This window comes from Heptranchias perlo, chromosome 38, assembly GCF_035084215.1.
Source record: "Heptranchias perlo isolate sHepPer1 chromosome 38, sHepPer1.hap1, whole genome shotgun sequence".
Taxonomy (NCBI): domain Eukaryota; kingdom Metazoa; phylum Chordata; class Chondrichthyes; order Hexanchiformes; family Hexanchidae; genus Heptranchias; species Heptranchias perlo.
Genome location: NC_090362.1, coordinates 2,068,805 through 2,088,900, shown reverse-complemented (window position 1 = coordinate 2,088,900; position 20,096 = coordinate 2,068,805). Strand labels below are relative to the sequence as shown.

At 44.0% G+C, this 20,096-nt stretch overlaps 1 protein-coding gene across 1 annotated transcript in view; it reads left to right on the top strand.

Annotated features, from left to right (window-relative positions):
• Positions 1 to 20,096, top strand: part of ice2 (interactor of little elongator complex ELL subunit 2) — a 101,403-nt gene that overhangs the window by 15,274 nt on the left and 66,033 nt on the right. Inside the window, exons 6-8 of the mRNA XM_067973301.1 lie at positions 6,386 to 6,502; positions 9,823 to 9,982; positions 12,374 to 12,558. Of these exons, the coding sequence (XP_067829402.1) occupies positions 6,386 to 6,502; positions 9,823 to 9,982; positions 12,374 to 12,558 (462 nt within the window). The remainder of the gene's footprint in view (positions 1 to 6,385; positions 6,503 to 9,822; positions 9,983 to 12,373; positions 12,559 to 20,096) is intronic.

Sequence of the window (20,096 nt, the reverse complement as noted above, 5' to 3'; positions counted from 1 at the left end):
TGAAGTTATCCACTTCGGAAGGAAAATCAGAAAGGCAGAGTATTATTTAAATGATAGATTGGGAAATGTTGATGCACAAAAGGACCTGGATGTCCTTGTACACCAGTCACTGAAAGCAAACATGCAGGTGCAGCAAGCAGTTAGGAAGGCAAATGGTTGGTTGGCCTTCATTGCAAGATTTGAGTATAGGAGCAAGGATGTCTTACTGCAGTTATACAGGGCCTTGGTGAGACCACACCTGGAGTATTGTGTGCAGTTTTGGTCTCCTTACCTAAGAAAGGATATACTTGCCATAGAGGGAGTGCAGTGAAGGTTCACCAGACTGATTCCTGGGATAGCAGGACTGTCATATGAGGAGAGATTGGGTCGACTCGGCCTGTATTCACTCGAGTTTAGAAGAATGAGAGGGGACCTCATTGAAACGTATAAAATTTTGTCAGGGCTAGACAGACTGGATGCAGGGAGGATGTTTCCCTGGCTGGGGGTCCAGAACGAGGGGTCACAGTCTCAGGATACGGGGTAGGACATTTAGGACTGAGATGAGGAGAAATTTCTTCACTCAGAGGGTGGTGAACCTGTGGAATTCCTACCACAGAAGGCTGTGGAGGCCAAGTCACTGAATATATTTAAGAAGGAGATAGATAGATTTCTAGACACAAAAGGCATCAAGGGGTATGGGGAGAGAGCAGGAATATGGTATTGAGATAGAGGATCAGCCATGATCATATTGAATGGCAGAGCAGGTGCTAAGGGCCAAATGGCCTACTCCTGCTCCTACTTTCTATGTTTTTCTATTCTTCCTACCAAAGTGAATAACCTCACATTTCCCCACATTATACTCCATCTGCCACCTTCTTGCCCACTCACGTAACCTGTCTATATCCCTTTGCAGACTCTTTGTGTCCTCCTCACAGCTTACTTTCCCACCTAGTTCTGTATCGTGAGCAATATATCCTTCCTGCGGTGCGGTGCCCAGAACTGAACGCAGTACTCCAGATTGTCTGACCAGAGCCCTACAGCTGTAACATAACTTCCACCCCATTGTACTCCAGTCCCCTCGAGATAAAGACCAACATCCCATTAGCCTTTTAAATTATTTTTTGTACCTGTCCACTAGCTTTTAGTGAATTCTGTGCTTGGACCCCTAAATCTCTGCTTATCCTCAGTCCCTAGCTTCTCACCATATAGAAAATACTCTGGTTTATCTTTCTTAGGTCCACAGTGGATGACCTCACACTTCCCCACATTGAATTCCATCTGCCACAGTTTTGTCCATTGTATTAAAGAAAATGTAGTGCAAAAAAGGGTGTAAGGATAAACCCAACAACTATCGGCCACTCAGTTTAACCTCAGTGCTGGGGAAACTTTTAGAAACAATAATCCGGGAAAAAATTAACAGTCACTTGGACAAGTGTGGACTGATTAGGGAAAGGCAGCACGGATTTGTTAAAGGCAAATCATGTTTAACTTGAGGTAACAGAGAGGATCGCTGAGGGCAATGCGGTTGATGTGTATATGGACTTTCAAAAGGTGTTTGATAAAGTGCCGCATAATGGGCTTGTCATCAAGATAGAAGCCCATGGAATAAAGAGGCAGTAGCATTATGGTTACAAAATTGGTTAAGTAACAGGAAATTGGTTAAGTAACAGGAAGCAGAGAGTTGTGGTGACTGGAGGGAGGTGTACAGTGGTGTTCCCCAGGGGTCGGTGCTGGGACCACTGCTTTTCTTGATATATATTAATGACTTGGACTTGGGTGCACAGGGCACAATTTCAAAATTTGCAGATGACACAAAACTTGGAAGTGTAGTGAACAGTGAGGAGGATAGTGATAGACTTCAAGAGGATATAGACAGGCTGGTGGCATGGATGGACACGTGGCAGATGAAATTTAACCCAAAAAAATGAGAAGTGATATATTTCGATACGAAGAACGAGGAAAGGCAACAGAAACTAGAGGGCACAACACTAAAAGGGGTACAGCAACAGAGAGATCATAGAATCATAGGTTACAGCACGGAAGGAGGCCATTCGGCCCATCGAGTCCGTGCCAGCTCTGTGCAAGAGCAATCCAGCTAGTCCCACTCCCCCACCCTATCCCTGTAGCCCTGCAAATTTTTTCCTTTTAAGTACTTATCCAGTTGCCTTTTGAAGGCCATGATTGAATCTGCCTCCACCACCCCCTCGGGCAGTGCATTCCAGATCCTAACCACTCGCTGTGTAAAAAAGTTTTTCCTCATGTCACCTTTGGTTCTTTTGCCAATCACCTTAAATCTGTGTCCTCTGGCTCTTGACCCTTCTGCCAATGGGAACAATTTCTCTCTATCTACTCTGTCTAGACCCTTCATGATTTTGAACACCTCTATCAAATCTCCTCGCAACCATCTCTGTTCCAAGGAGAATGACCCCAGCTTCTCCAGTCTATCCAAGTAACTAAAGTCCCTCATTTCTGGTAAATCTTTTCTGTGGATATATGTGCACAAATCGTCGAAAGTGACAGGGTATTTTGAGAAAGCGGTTAAAAAAACGTGGGTTCCTGGGCTTTATAAATAGAGGCATAGAGTACAAAAGCAAGGAAGTCATTATGAACTTTTATATAAAACTGGTTCGACCACAACTGGAGTATTGTGTATTCTGGGCACCACGTTTTAGGAAAGATGTGAAGGCCTTAGAGAGGGTGCAGAAACGATTTACTGGACTGGGGTTTTTCCAGAGTGGTGGGATGTGGGTAGTCGTGTAGCTCACAGATCTGTGCTGGACCTCGTTTCCATTTTATGAACGTGATTTTCAGGCACAACAGGAATAATGCCACTGTTTAGAACATAAGAACATAAGAAATTGGAGCAGGAGTAGGCCAATCGGCCCCTCGAGCCTGCTCCGCCATTAAATAAGATCATGGCTGATCTGATCCCAACCACAAATCTAAAGAACACAAGAAGTCGGAGCAGGACCCGGCCACACAGCCCCTGGGCCCTCTCCGCCACCCACAGGGCATTGACCGATCCGAACTCAGCTTCATGTCCAATTTCCTGCCCGCTCCCCATAACCCCTAATTCCCTTTACTTCTAGGAAACTGTCTATTTCTGTTTTAAATTTATCTAATGATGTAGCTTCCACAGCTTCCTGGGGCAGCAAATTCCACAGACCTACCACCCTCTGAGTGAAGAAGTTTCTCCTCATCTCAGTTTTGAAAGAGCAGCCCCTTATTCTAAGATTATGCCCCCTAGTTCTAGTTTCACCCATCTTTGGGAACATCCTTACTGCATCCACCCGATCAAGACCCTTCACAATCTTATATGTTTCAATAAGATCATTTGCTGAAATGAAACTAGGAGGCAGGGAAAATGCAGGAGGACATGGCTAAGTTAGAGTGGGAGATACAGTGCAATCAGAAAAATATAAACTCATACAGTTTAGGGAAAATATTGTCTGGAAATAAACCTTTAATGCTAAGACCCTTAAGGGTGCAGGAAGAGGGAGACCTGGGGGTTCAGATATAGATCTATAATGACAGGAGTGCAGGCAGGAAAAGGCAAATGGGAAATGGGTTTTATATATGAGGGCATTAAATGTAGAAACAAGGCAGTGATGTTGAATTTGTGCAAGACTCTGGCTTCAGGCACAGATGGAGCAAGTCATGTTTGACAAATTTAGTAGAGATTTTTGAAGAAGTGATTGATCGGATAGGTGGAGGCAATACAGTAGATATGTATAGATTTTCAGAAGACATTTGATAGGGTGTTACGCAGGATATTTGTTACAGATATTCTGGCATATCATTTAAGGAGAAATGTAGCAGCGTGGATAGAAAGTTGGTTGATCGACAAGACATGAAGGATTAGGATTAATATGTGCTGGAGAAGGACTGGCAATGGTGTACCCCAGGAATCAATGCAGGGTCTGCTTTTGGTCTCGGCATGTAGATGATTTGGACTTGCACATAGGGAACACAGTCTCAAAATTGCTGATGACACAAAAACAGGAGGTTTGGCAAACATTGAGGAGGACTGTAAAAGATATCAAGAAGTCAGAGAGGCTAGTGAAAAGGGCAGACGGAGCAATTTTAATGTGGATGTGTGAGGTAATACATTTTGTGAGGAGAAACATGGAATGGGAATATACTGAAGCTGAAGGGTGTGGATGAACAGACCCAGGGATTCAAATACATAATTCCCTGAAAGTGTGAATCCAGGTAGATAAAGCTGTAAAAAGGGCCAAAAAGCATTTTGGGTTTTATATGTAGAGACATAAAGTACAAGAGTAAAAAGGTATTGATAAATATGTTCAAGGGATTAGTTAGGCCACAGTTGGAGTAGTGTGTGTAATTTTGGAAGCCCCATTACAGAAAGGACATTAAAACCATAGACGGAAATTATTCCAGGGATGGGAAACTATAGTTATGAGGAGAGACTTGAGATACTGGGACTGTTTTCACTGGAGCAGCGAAAGTCAAGAGATTTAATAAAGATTTTTAAATTATGAAGGGTTTTGATTGAGTGAATAGGGGGAGACTATTTCCTTAGGTTGAAGAGTCCGTGACGAGGGGCCATCTATTTAAAATGATCACTGAGTGTGATTAGGAGAAATCTCTACACGGTGTGTTGCTGGAATACGGAATGCTTTGCCACAGGGAATGGTTGAAGTAAAGATCATTGCATCTTTTAAGGGACAATTGGATAAATATGTAAAGCAGAGGAAGGTGCAGGGTTATGGGGAGAGAGTGGGGCAGTGTTGGATCTGTTTAGTGTTGGATTGCTCGAGCAGGGAGTCGCCAATAGCGACCTGTGCTGTAAAATTCTATGGTTATTTAATTTCTAAATTGTGCCTGGTCCATTGCATCGTTTTATAACTGTGCCAGAACAAAGATCAAAGAGGACTGCGCTGAACATGAATTATCTTCTCACTGTTTCTTGCCGAGTTCAAATCCAGCTCAGGCTGGTGAATGGAAGTGTCTGTATTTTATGTGAAGTCAGTGTATATTCTCAATTCAGTACCTCATGCCCATGGGTCAACAACTCAGGCCTACCAGTAATCTGACACAGATTGGTGTAATGGAATTTGAATCTGCACTAGTTAGTCGCTGGTTCAGAGACTCCGGTCACTCCTATACACAGACTTTACATCGCCTATGATCAGGAGTATACTTTTACTGGACGATAACTAGTCAGTGGTTAGCATGATCTGGGGCTGTAATCATAAGACCCCATACTGTGTACTGGATGCTCTGATCTCACGTGTGCTCACATACATTTTCCCTGTTTGTTGGAAGGTGCACTAATAAGTACTCTGGTGAGATTAGGCCAATTATAAACCAACATTTAAGGGGAAGCTGGATAAACACATGAGGGAGAAGGGAATAGAAAGATATGCTGTTAGGGTTAGATGAAGTAGGAAGGGAGGAGGCTCATCTGGAGCATAGACCGGTTGGGCCGAATGGCCTGTTTCTATGCTGTAGTTTCAGTGTAACTTGATGGAACAACTTGGTTTATTTCACTTGATGTGCATGAATAACACTGCCATTCCCATGTAAGTTTTACTTATTTTCTCTCTGTCTGTCTGTGGCGCTCTGTCGCCCTGTCCCAAGTTGAACGGGCTGCAGACTGTCTCTTTCCACAGAGAGAGAGAGAGAGGTGTGAAAGCTCTCCCTCGGCCCTTCCCCAACTCAATGAGGATTGGCTCGTCGAACTGCCACTTTGAATGAGGAGCCTCTTTGTTTAGCTAGTCCTTCTTTACTCACTGGAAATAATCTGAACATTACTGGTTCAGGTGTTTCCAGGCGCTGATGGAGGATCCCCACACCTTAAACTAATTTGGTATATTATAAACATAATCTTGGTACCCCAGGTAATGGACATTGGGGTGTTTTATTTATTACTGGGAGTTAACCCCCTGTGGACCAAATTTAACTTCATAGCAAAATTATAAATAGATTAACCCAAAACCCCTTCTAGATAAGCATCTCAAATCTAATAGTTGGCATTCTCATTCAGAGAGGCCTAAGGATGGCTGGTTGTGGGAATTGGATGTGGCAGAGTATAGGGACCTTCACTGTATGTAAATTAGGGGTGTTTAAAATGCTGACTGGGTGTCTAAAGTTGAAAAGTATTGAATTTTCAAGAAGTGGCACCTCTCACTTTGGTCAGCACAAAGGTTTAGACATTTTGGTAAATCTAAGTTCGCTATTAGTATTTTTCAGCGATGCTACGAGTTAAAACTGATCCAGTCTACTTTCCAGAAAGAATTGTTTTAAATAATTCAATGACAGAAATTTCCAGGATAGAATTTTTCTAAAGTTTCCACAATTTAAACTTTTTTCAGTGTTCAAAGCTGGTATTAATGAGAAGTGCTGGTTGCCTGCTCCCTGACTCTCTCTGCTTCTCTTTCAGGGCAACGCTTTATTTCTGCGGGTGCCGACCCCAGCTTCCTCAAAACAGTTAACCACAGATTACAAAACCATCGCTACGTTTGCTCCACCTATAACGAGGGCACCTGCCTTTGAATCTGTAAGTCCCCCTACACTGAGTGAGTGGACGTCAGGTACTTTAAGCATCCTGAAGCTCGAGAGGAATTCCACAGAATGGTTGTGATTTTTAAATTGTATTGAGATACTTGTTGATCTTCCCTGTGCTACACAGGGAGCCAAGAGTAGGTATTATCTTCAGGTGAAGCAGGGTCAGAGGGCAGGGATTAATGGGTCAGGGTACACCGACAGAATCATAGGTTACAGCACAGAAGGAGGCCATTCGGCCCATCGAGTCCATGCCGGCTCTATGCAAGAACAATCCAGCTAGTCCCACTCCCCCGCCCTGTCCCCATAGCCCTGCAATTTTTTTCCTTTCAAGTATTTATCCAGTTCCCTTTTGAAGGCCATGATTGAATCTGCCTCCACCACCCTCTCGGGCAGTGCATTCCAGATCCTAACCACTCGCTGTGTTAAAAAAAAAAGTTTTTCCCCATGTCACCTTTGGTTCTTTTGCCAATCACCTTAAATCTATGTCCTCTGGTTCTTGACCTTTCTGCCAATGGGAACAGTTTCTCTCTATCTACTCTGTCTAGACCCTTCATGGTTTTGAACACCTCTATCAAATCTCCTCGCAACTGTCTCTGTTCCAAGGAGAACAACCCCAGCTTCTCCAATCTATCCATGTAACTAAAATTCCTCATCCCTGGAATCATTCTAGTAAATCTCTTCTGCACCCTTTCTAAGGTCTTCACATGTTTCCTAAAGTGTGGTGCCCAGGATTGGACACAATACTCCAGATGTGGCCGAACCAGTGTTTTATAAAGATTCATCATGACTTCCGTGCTTTTTTACCCTATGCCTCTGTTTATAAAGCCCAGGAATCCCGTATGCTTTTTTAACCACTTTTTCAACCTGCCCTGCCACCTTCAACAATTTGTGCACGTACACCCCCAGATCTCTCTGTTCTTGTATCCCTTTTAGAGTTGTGCCCTCTAATTTATATTGCCTCTCCTCGTGCTTCCTACCGAAATGTATCATTTCGCATTTTTCTATGTCAAATTTCATCTGCCACGTGTCCGCCCATGCCACCAGCCTGTCTATATCCTCTTGAAGTCTATCACTATCCTCCTCACTGTTCACTATACTTCCAAGTTTTGTGTCATCTGCAAATTTTGAAATTGTGCCCTGTACACCCAAGTCCAAGTCATTAATATATATCAAGAAAAGCAGTGGTCCCAGCACCGACCCCTGGGGAACACCACTGTACACCTCCCTCCAGTCCGAAAAACAACCGTTCACCACTACTCTCTGTTTCTTGTCCCTTAGCCAACTGTGTATCCATGTTGTTACTGCCCCCTTTATTTCATGGGCCGCAATCTTGATGATAAGCCTACCATGCGGCACTTTATCAAATGCCTTTTGAAAGTCCATATACACTACATCAACTGCATTGCCGTCTCTGTTATCTCATCAAAAAACTCTATCAAGTTAATTAAACACGATTTGCCTTTACCAGATCTGTGCTGGCTTTCCCTAATCAATCCACACTCATCCAAGTGACTGTTAATTCTGTCCTGGATTATCGTTTCTAAAAGTTTCCCCACCACTGAGGTTAAACTGACTGGCCTGTAGTTGCTGGGTTTATCCTTACACCCTTTTTTGAACAAGGGTGTAACATTTGCAATTCTCCAGTCCTCTGGCACCACCCCCCTATCTAAGGATGTTTGGAAGATTATGGCCAGCACCTCTGCAATTTCCACCCTTACTTCCCTCAGCAACCCAGCATGCATCCCATCCGGACCGGGTGATTTATCTACTTTAAGTACAGCCAGTCTTACTAGTACCACCTCTTTATCAATTTTTATCCCATCCTGTATATCTTCCTCTACTGAGACTCTGGCAGAATTCTCCTTCATTGTCGCTGGGTCAAAATCCTGGAACTCCCTTCCTAACAGCACTGTGGGAGAACCTTCACCACACGGACTGCAGCGGTTCAAGAAGGCGGCTCACCACCACCTTCTCAAGGGCAATTCGGGATGGGCAATAAATGCTGGCCTCGCCAGCGACGCCCACATCCCGTGAACAAATAAAAAAATATATAATTCAGTTGCCAGTTTAATGTCATACATTCTGTCCTTATTTTTATATGATGCTTTGATTATAGTTAAATAAGAAAACCGACAGCAGTTTGAGCATCAGAGAAGAGTTGATTGAAGCAAAGGAGTTTCTCTGCAGTACAGGCCGAGGAGCTGGATAACGCGGTACGGGCCGAGGAGCTGGGTTACGCTCCCCAGCCAAGTTTTCCACACACCAAGCTACAAACCACCACTGTAGGGTGGAACTATACAGTGCCAAGCAGGAATTTACAATGGGAAAAGTGGACATCAAAATGTAACATCAGGAAGTAATGGTTTTGTAGACAGGGAGCTGGGATAGACGCAGGGACATTAACGGTGAATTTAATGGCACATGCAGTTAATAGTGTGTAAATTGTCCAGCAATTTCTGGCGAGGAAGAGATGCCCCGTGAGTTGTGATTCGCCACAGGTTGCTGGACAATTTGCGCCGTTACCCTGGTGAAAACGGCAGCTCGCCCTCGACCTCCCTGTGAGTTTCAAGAAATTGTTGGTTTTGCGCCATAAGAAAGTTAGGGCTGGTGTTTAACAATGTAAGGATCCTTTTAATGAGATTTATGTTCCTGCAATGCCACTCAACCTCTCTGGCCCAGAAAGGGTGCAGTTGATACTCTGGGTCTCGCTCCTGCAGGTAGCAACTTGTTCCGAGAGGGTTTTTAAATTTTAAATTCTACTTTTTTTTTCTCACTTTTCCTTCCTGTCTCTCTTTTCTCTCTATCCAATTTTTCTTTCCCTCTCTCTTTATTTCTCTTTCTGTATCTGATTTGACTGATTTATCCTCCTTCTCCGTCGTTCCTCGTGTTTCTTTCTCAATCCTTAAATCTCATTGGTGAAAGAGAGAGACTGTTGGTCCCGTCGTTCACTAAAGTCCCCGATGCCCCGTTGCCCCCGCTGTGCCGTTATCAGCTCGCACTTCCAGCGAGTTACAGCGCAAAAAGATTTCGAGCTGAAGAGTGAGAAAAAAAAAATCCAACTCACAGGACATGTCGCGAGATGCCCCACTCCAGCAAAATCTGTGCCGTTCTGGTTCGATTGTGAAGAGCATGGCAGTGCAAATTGTTACATCCTTTTGAATAATTGTCCGCTAAAATGTAGCTGAAAACTCTTTATCGTTCACTCTTGATGTAGAATGAAAATCGCCTGCTTCACTTAGTAGAATTGATGGTTAAAATTCCCAAGCGATTGTTCCCGCTCCAACATGTGAAATGTTTGTTTTTTTGTTTCAGGAAATCAGTAGTGATGTGAATGCCGAGAAGCTAAGTGTAAAGTACGGAGCGACAGTGTCTCTGACCAGCCAGGCATTATTTACTCTACTGAATAATTGCGGACCAAACTATACAGAACCATGGGAGGTTCCAGTACACGTGAAGACCATCTGTGGCAATGGTATTCCTTTAATATTTCATAATTGGACTATGATTATATAAATGCATGTTCATTCTTTCTATGATTTTTTTATGTGTGTGTTTAGTGTTTATCTCTGTGTAGATGTGTTTGTATCTGTCTGTGTATTTATACTTGTGTGCGTAGCTATCTACATATTTATGAAATGCAATTATTTTTCCTAACGATGCAAAATGTAGACTGATCTAATTCCAACTACCCTTTAAAGTGGGGAAAAGGGGTATGTTGTAGCTTTAGGGTATAAATTTAATGATCATGTAGCAGTCCTGTGTGTAATGTGCTGAAATTGCAAACTCTTTTGCTCATTGTGTTGATTTGTGAGTTCTGTTCCTGATGGGAGCTCTTCAAGAAATAATCAGTAAACTCGGAATCCAGAGTGGGAGTAAAATTTTGATGATAACTTTGCCAGTTTCTTACAGCCCTAACGCTGATGGTCCCCCTGTGCGGGCCATGGGCTAACATCGGACAGCCAGGTGGTGAGGGATAGAATACTAGAACCTGGTCTTTAGTTGCTTCCAGGCCTCTATTCAGAGATTCCCCTCACACACACCACACCCTAAAGAAGCTCTTCTATAAAAAGGATACAAGAGAGTCCCCAATGATACTCACCACCTGAATACAATTAACACTAATTGATATAAATCATACAGTTAACGCTGCGGCTCCTGTACACACTGGTCCCTATGCACTGTAGTTCTATCATGCAGCCCGCTGTGTTTTACTCTTGTAAACCTTGTTGATATCCTGTATTCTAATAATTTTAGGATGTAACCTGTTTGAGAGGGAGATCAGAGTGAGGTCCTGGTGATGGTCATGTTCCTTCCAGGATTGCACTCTGCAGTTTTACACATGATTCAATGTGTTTGACGTTGGGAGATAGAAGGGGGGAATCTGGTTGTACATCCATCTGCAGTCAGGCTGATTAGCACTGTTTTCTGACCTTGATATTCACCCTCTAGTGCAGAAATGTTCCACAATAAATGGGCTTTTAGTACTTTGCAATTCAAGGCATTGGCTGTGAAATGTTTACAAGTTGAGTGATCACCGGTTGGCCTCTGTGTGGCACTGGATTTGCTCCCCGTCTCTGTGTTTCACTCTCACTCTTCCCTCATACACTAAATAATTAACCTTTGGTTCCACGTTGATTCCACCATCCACTCTAACTATACCTTCATTCCAAGGAGCTAATAGAAAATGTAAACCTGTCAGTGCTATCAAGGATCAAGGTGCTGCACGGACCTGTGGACTGGACCCCTCCCCACCCCCCCGGGAGAGTAACCAGAGGACACAGATTAAAGATGATTGGCAAATAAAAACAGAGGCGACATGAGGAAACATTTTTTTACGCAGCGAGTTGTTATGATCTGGAATGCGTTGCCTGAAAGGGCGGTGGAAGCAGATTCAATAGTAACTTTCAAAAGGGATTTGGATAAATACTTGAAGGCGCAGTATTTACAGGGCTATGGGGAAGAGCAGGGGAATGGGACTAATTGGATAGCTCTTTCAAAGAGCCAGCACAGGCATGATGGACCGAATGGCCGCCACCTCTGCTGTACCGTTCTATGATATTACTCCACCCCTGCCTCAGCTCATCCGCTGCTGAAACCCTCATCTGTGCCTTTGTTACTTCCAGTCTCGACTCTTGCTCTCCTGGCCGGCCTCCCATCTTTCACTCCCCGTAAACTTGAGCTCATCCAAAACCCTGCTGCCCGTATCCTAACTCGCACCAAGTCCCATTCACCCATCACCCCTGTGTTCGCTGATCTACATTGGCTCCCAATCTGGGAACACCTCGATTTTAAAATTCTCATCCCTGTTTTCAAAACCCTCCACGACCTCGCCCCTCCCTCTCTCTGTAACCTCCTCCAGCCCCACAACCCTCCGAGATCTCTGCGCTCCTCCAATTCTGGCCTCTTGCACATCCCTGATTTTAATCACTCCACCATTAGCGGCCGTGCCTTCAGCTACCTCGACCCTAAGCTCTGGAATTCCCTCCCTAAACCTCTTCGCCTCTCTACCGCTCTCGCCTCCTTGTGGTAGCAAGTTCCACATTCTCACCACCCTCTGGGTTAAGAGTTTCTCCTGAATTCCCTATTGGATTTATTAGTGACTATCTTGGGTTTATGACCCTTAGTTTTGGTCTCCCCACAAGTGGAAACATCTCTACATCTACCCTTTCATAATCAAAGACCTCTATCAGGCCACCCCTCAGTCTTCATATTTCTAGAGAAAAGAGCCCTAGTCTGTTCAGTCGTCCCTGATAGGTACAACCTCTCAGTTCTGGTAACATAATCAGAAAACCATTAATGCAGACTTTGCATAATTTGAGAGCCACAAACATCATTGAAATGTCATTTTATTTTGTCTTCAAAGGAAACAAAATGGTGAAAGTTGTCTGTATTGACTCGCCCCTTGTGAAGAAAGAACTTACTGTGAGAGAGAAGAACTTACTTTTTTATGATGTTCCTTTGGACCTGTTGATGTCCAAGAAGTATTACACACATGTGTCTCAAATGACTTTGGACAAACCAGAAAGCGGCGACCCATCTGAGGAGAATGTAAGTTTTTTAATTCGAGCGTCTGTTGTGTGTCTATTATCACACGGGAAGAGAAGTGGTTGTATGTGAGTCTGTCTGTAACATAAACACTGTCTGCCTTTGTACACTTCATGTACAATGACAGCTTGCATTTATATGGCACCTTTAACGTAGTAAAATGTCCCCATTCTGACGTCACATCGGCTAATTACGTGAAAATCTTATATCCTAATTTCTTAGTTGTTTGGCTGATACACCAATTTATTAATTGTGATTATAATTGCAATTCAAATGTATTAATTGTAATTCAATCATGATGGTGTAGGAGGGAGGGATTTAGATTCCTGGGACATTGGGACCAGTTCTGTGGAAGGTGGGACCTGTACAAGCGGGACGGGTTACACCCGAGCAGGACCGGGATCGATGTCCTTGCGGGGGTGTTTGCTAGTGCTGTTGGTGAAGGTTTAAACTAGAATGGCAGGGGAACCTGAGCAGGGAGACAGAGGAAGGGGGAACAAGGATAGAAACAAAAGACAGAAAGGGAAGAAGCAACAGTGGAAGGCAGAGAAAACAAGGATGAAAAACAAATAGGGCCATAGTGCAAAATAAAACTAAGATGACTAGCAATCTTAAAAAGACAAGTCTAAAGGCATTGTGTCTTAATGTGCGGAGCATTCTCAATAAGGTAGATGAATTAACAGCGCAGATAGATATTAATGGTTATGATATAGTTGTGATTATGGAGACATGGCTGCAGGGTGATCAAGGATGGGAACTGAATATTTAGGAAGGACAGGCAAAAAGGGAAAGGAGGTGGGGTAGCGTTGCTAGTAAAGGAGGAAATCAATGCAATAGTGAGGAAGGATATTGGCTCGGAAAATCACGATGTGGAATCTGTATGGGTGGAGCTAAGAAACACCAAGGGGCAGAAAACGTTGGTGGGGGTTGTCTATAGGCCCCCAAACAGTAGTGGAGATGTAGGGGAGGGTATTAAACAGGAAATTAGAGACCCATGCAAGAAGGGTACAACTATAATCATGGGTGACTTTAATCTACATATGGATTGGTCCAACCAAATTATCAATAATGCTGTGGGGGAGGAATTCCTGGAGTGTGTACGTGATGGTTTTCTAGACCAATACGTTGAGGAACCAACTAGAGAACAGGCGATCCTAGACTGGGTATTGTGCAATGAGAAAGGATTAATTAACAATCTTGTGTGGGATCCCTTAGGGAAGAGCGACCATAACATGATAGAATTCCTCATTAAGATGGAGAGTGAAGTCGTTGAATCCGAAACTAGGGCCCTGAATCTAAATAAAGGAAATTACGGAAGTATGAGGTGCAAGTTGGCTAGGATAGATTGGGGAACTTTACTAAAAGGGATGACGGTGGATAGGCAATGGCTAGTATTTAAAGAATGTGTGCAGGAATTGCAACAATTATTCATTCCTGTCTGGCGCAAAAATAAAACAGGAAAAGTGGCTCAACTGTGGCTTACAAAAGAAATTAGGGATAGTATTAGATCCAAAGAAGAGACATAAAATTGCGAGAAAAAGTGGCAAGCCTGAGGATTGGGAGCAGTTCAGAATTCAGCAAAGGAGGAAAAAGAGATTGATTAAGAGGGGAAAAATAGAGTATGAGAGTAAACTAGCAGGGAACATAAAAACTGACTGTAAAAGCTTCTATAAATATGTCAAGAGAAAAAGATTAGTGAAGACAAATGTAGGTCCCTTTCAGTCAGAAATGGAGGAAATTACAATGGGGAACAAAGAAATGGCAGACAATTAAACACATACTTTGGTTCTGTCTTCACAAAGGAGGACAGAAATAACCTGCCAGAAATGTTAGGGAACCAAGGGTCTAGTGAGAGGGAGGAACTGAAGGAAACCAGTATTAGTTTTTAAAAAAAAATAGTGCTAGGGAAATTAATGGGGCTAAAGGCTGACAAATCCCCAGGGCCTGATAATCGACATCTCAGAGTACTAAAGGAAGTGGCCCTGGAAATAGTGGATGCATTGGTGACCATCTTCCAAAATTCTATAGACTCTGGAACAGTTCCTACAGATTGGAGGGTGGCAAATGTAACCTCACTATTTAAAAAAGGAGAGAGTGAAAAAACAGGGAATTACAGACCAGTTAGCCTAACATCAGTAGTGAGGAAAATGCTAGAGTCTATTATAAAAGATGTGATAACAGAACACTTGGAAGGCATTAACGGGATTGGACAAAGTCAGCATGGGTTTATGAAAGGGAAATCATGCTTAACAAATCTACTGGAGTTTTTTGAGGAGGTAACTAGTAGAATAGATAGGGGAGAACATAAGAACATAAGAAATTGGAGCAGGAGTAGGCCAATCGGCCCCTCGAGCCTGCTCCGCCATTCAATAAGATCATGGCTGATCTGATCCCAACCACAAATCTAAAGAACACAAGAAGTCGGAGCAGGACCCGGCCACATAGCCCCTGGGCCCTCTCCGCCACCCACAGGGCATTGACCGATCCGAACTCAGCTTCATGTCCAATTTCCTGCCCGCTCCCCATAACCCCTAATTCCCTTTACTTCTAGGAAACTGTCTATTTCTGTTTTAAATTTATCTAATGATGTAGCTTCCACAGCTTCCTGGGGCAGCAAATTCCACAGACCGACCACCCTCTGAGTGAAGAAGTTTCTCCTCATCTCAGTTTTGAAAGAGCAGCCCCTTATTCTAAGATTATGCCCCCTAGTTCTAGTTTCACCCATCTTTGGGAACATCCTTACTGCATCCACCCGATCAAGACCCTTCACAATCTTATATGTTTCAATAAGATCGCCTCTCATTCTTCTGAACTCCAATGAGTAGAGTCCCAATCTACTCAACCTCTCCTCATATGTCCGCCCCCTCATCCCCGGGATTAACCGAGTGAACCTTCTTTGTACTGCCTCGAGAGCAAGTATGTCTTTTCTTAAGTATGGAGACCAAAACTGTATGCAGTATTCCAGGTGCGGTCTCACCAATACCTTATATAACTGCAGCAATACCTCCTTGTTTTTATATTCTATCCCCCTAGCAATAAAAGCCAACATTCCGTTGGCTTTCTTGATCACCTGCTGCACCTGCATACCAACTTTTTGATTTTCTTGCACGAGGACCCCCAGATCCCTTTGTACTGCAGTACTTTCCAGTCTCTCGCCATTAAGAAAATAACTTGCTCTCCGATTTTTCCTGCCAAAGTGCATAACCTCACATTTTCCAATATTATATTGCATCTGCCAAATCTCCGCCCACTCACCCAGCCTGTCTATATCCCCTTGCAGGTTTTTTATGTCCTCCTCACTCTCTACTTTCCCTCCCATCTTTGTATCATCTGCAAATTTTGATATGTTGCACTCGGTCCCCTCCTCCAAATCGTTAATATAGATTGTAAAGAGTTGGGGACCCAGCACCGACCCCTGTGGAACACCACTGGTTACTGGTTGCCAGTCCGAAAATGAACCATTTATCCCAACTCTCTGCTTCCTGTTCGATAACCAATCCTCCACCCATGCCAGAATATTACCCCCAATCCCGTGATTTTTTATCTTAAGTAATAATCTTTTATGTGGCACCTTGTCGAATGCCTTCTGGAAGTCTAAATACACTATGTCCACTGGTTCCCCTTTATCCACCCTATACGTTATATCCTCGAAGAACTCAAGCAAATTTGTCAGACATGACTTCCCCTTCATAAAGCCATGCTGACTTTGTCCTATTAAATTATGCTTATCTAAATGTTCCGTTACTGTCTCCTTAATAATAGACTCCAAAATTTTACCCACCACAGATGTTAAGCTAACTGGCCTATAATTTCCAGCCTTCTGCCTACTACCCTTTTTAAATAACGGTGTTACATTAGCAGTTTTCCAATCTGCCGGGACCTCTCCTGAGTCCAGGGAATTTTGGAAAACTATCACCAAAGCATCCACAATCCCTACTGCCACTTCCCTCAAGACCCTAGGATGGAAGCCATCAGGTCCAGGGGATTTATCCGCCTTGAGTCCCATTATTTTACTGAGTACCATCTCCTGAGTGATTTTAATCGTATTTAGCTCCTCCCCCCCCGAGAGTCCCCTGTTTGTCCAGTGTTGGGATATTCTTAGTGTCCTCTACTGTAAAGACTGAAACAAAATATTTGTTCAGCATTTTTGCCATCTCCATGTTTCCCACCATTAATTTCCCGGTCTCATCCTCTAAGGGACCTATGTTTGCCTTAGCCACCCTTTTTCTTTTTATATAACTATAGAAACTCTTGCTATCTGTTTTTATATTTTTTGCTAATTTCTTTTCATAATCTAACTTCCCTTTCTTAATCAATCCTTTAGTTACTTTTTGCTGTCTTTTGAAGAATTCCCAATCTTCTATCCTCCCACTAAGTTTGGCTACCTTATATGTCCTTGTTTTTAGTCGGATACTATCCTTGATTTCTTTACTTAGCCACGGATGGCTGTCATTTCTTTTACACCCTTTTTTCCTCAGTGGAATATATTTATTTTGAAAGTTGTAAAATAACTCCCTAAATGAACACCACTGCTCATGTACCGTCTTACCCTTTAATCTATTTTCCCAGTCCACTTTAATCAATTCCGCTCTCATACCATCATAGTCTCCTTTATTCAAGCTCAGTACGCTTGTTTGAGAATCAACCTTCTCACCCTCTAATTGGATATGGAATTCAACCATGTTGTGGTCGCTCGTTCCAAGGGGATCCTTAACTAGGACATTATTAATTAATCCTGACTCATTACACAGGACCAGGTCCAAGGTTGCCTGCCCCCTTGTAGGATCAGTTACATACTGCTCAAGAAATCCATCCCTGATGCACTCAATGAACTCGTCCTCAAGGCTGCTCTGCCCAATTTGATTTGTCCAGTTAATATGATAATTAAAATCCCCCATAATTATGGCTGTTCCCTTATTACATGCCCCGACTATCTCCTGATTAATACTTCTTCCAGCAGAGTTGCAACTATTAGGAGGCCTATATACTACGCCCACTAATGTTTTTTTTCCCTTATTATTCCTTATCTCCACCCAAACTGTTTCATTATCTTGATGCTTTGTCCCAATATCATTTCTCTGTATTACAGTGATTCCTTCCTTTATTAACATAGCCACCCCACCTCCCCTTCCTTCCTGCCTGTCCTTCCTGATTGTTAAATACCCTGGCATATTTAATTCCCAGTCGTCGTCACCCTGCAGCCATGTTTCTGTAATGGCCACAAGATCATACCCATACGTAGTTATTTGTGCCGTTAACTCGTCCATTTTATTACGAATGCTACGTGCATTCAGATAAAGAACTTTCAAATCTGTTTTGTGACGCTTAGTTCCTGCTTTTTCCTTTTTTAACACTTTACCTATTACTCCATACCTTCTGTCCCTTCCTGTTACGCTTTCCTCTCTCTCCCTGCTCAGGTTCCCAACCCCCTGCCACTTTAGTTTAAACCCTCCCCAACAGCACTAGCAAACACTCCTCCTAGGACAGCGGTCCCGGCCCTGCCCAGGTGCAGACCATCCGGTTTGTACTGGTCCCACCTCCCCCAGAACCGTTTCCAGTGTCCCAGGAATTTGAATCCCTCCCCCTTGCACCATTCCTCTAGCCACGTATTCATTTGAAATATCCTCCTATTTCTACTCTGACTAGCACGTGGCACTGGCAGCAATCCTGAGATTACTACCTTTGAGGTCCTATTTTTTAATTTACCTCCTAACTCCCTATATTCTGCTTTTAGGACCTCATCCCCTTTTTTACCTATATCGTTGGTGCCTATGTGCACCACGACAGCTGGCTGTTCGCCCTCCCCCTCCAAAATGTTCTGTAGCTGCTCCGAGACATCCTTGATCCTTGCACCAGGGAGGCAACACACCATCCTGGAGTCTCGGTTGCGGCCGCAGAAACGCCTGTCTATTCCCCTTACAATTGAGTCCCCTATCACTATAGCTCTGCCACTCTTTTTCCTCCCAGCCTGTGCAGCAGAGCTACCCGTGGTGCCAGGAAGTTGGCTGCTGCTGCCTTCCCCTGATAAGTCATCCCCCCCAACAGCATCCAAAGTGGCATATCTGTTTGAGAGGGGGATGGCCACAGGGCACCCCTGCACTACCTGCCTGCATCTCTTACTCTTCCTGGTGGTCACCCATTCACTTCCTGCCTGTATACCCTTTACCTGCGGTGTGACCAACTCGCTAAACGTGCTATCCACGAGTTTCTCTGCATCGCGGATGCTCCACAGTGAGTCCACCCGCAGCTCCAGCTCCGAGATACGATCGGTCAGTAGCTGCAGGTGGACACACTTCCCGCACACATGGTCGGCAGGGACACTGGTAGTGTCCATGACTTCCCACATCTTGCAGGAGGGACATATCACGGGTGCGAGGTCTGCTGCCATGACTTGCCTTAGCTTAGTTACCCCTTTTAAATTACGTTGAAATTAGAAAATGTTAACTATACTAGGGACCTAGGTTCACTGAAAAAAACACTATCTGCTATAAAACCTGCAGATCTTCCCTTTCTTATTACTTTACTTACAGTAAAATGGTAGAAATACTCACCTGAACCTACTCACCAATCAGCTGCCTCCCCTGTGCCGCGTCACTTTCTGACTGGTGACGTCACCCCGAACTCTGCCGCTGGTCTCAGAGTCTCGCTCTCAGAGTAAGCTCTGGTCTCGCTCTCTCCGCGCTGTTTATATCCCCGCTCTGGTCTCGCTCTCTCCCGCCGCTCACCGACTGGACTCTCGCTCTCTCCGCGCTGTTTATATCTCCGCTCTGGTCTCGCTCTTTACCGCCGCTCACCGCTCTCAGGTCCACTACCGCTCTGCAGGAAAAGCAAGGCAAAGCAGCACCTCCTTCCCCCACTTTACCAAACTCCCACACGTACCGAACTCTCAGCACACTGTGTTGTCCTCACACCGTGGATGTGGTGTACTTGGATTTTCAGAAGGCTTTTGATAAGGTCCCACACAAGAGGTTAGTGTGCAAAATTAAAGCACATGGGATTGGGGGAAATATACTGGCATGGACTGAGAATTGGTTGACAGACAGGAAACAGAGAGTAGGAATAAACGGGTCTTTTTCCGGGTGGCAGGCAGTGACTAGTGGGGTAACGCAGGGATCAGTGCTTGGGCCCCAGCTATTCACAATATATATCAATGATTTGGATGAGGGACCGGAATGTAACATTTCCAAGTTTGCAGATGACACAAAGCTGGGGTGGAATGTGAGCTGTGAGGCTCCAATGTGATTTAGACAAGTTGGGTGAGTGGGCAAGAACATGGCAGATGCAGTATAATGTGGATAAATGTGAGGTTATCCACTTTGGTTGTAAAAACAGAAAGACAGATTATTATCTGAATGGTGATAGATTGGGAAAAGGGGAGGTGCAACGAGACCTGGGTGTCCTTGTACACCAGTCGCTGAAAGCGAGCATTCAGGTGCAGCAAGCAGTTAGGAAGGCGAATGGTATGTTGGCCTTCATTGCAAGAGGATTTGAGTACAGGAGCAGGGATGTCTTACTGCAGTTGTACAGGGCCTTGGTGAGAC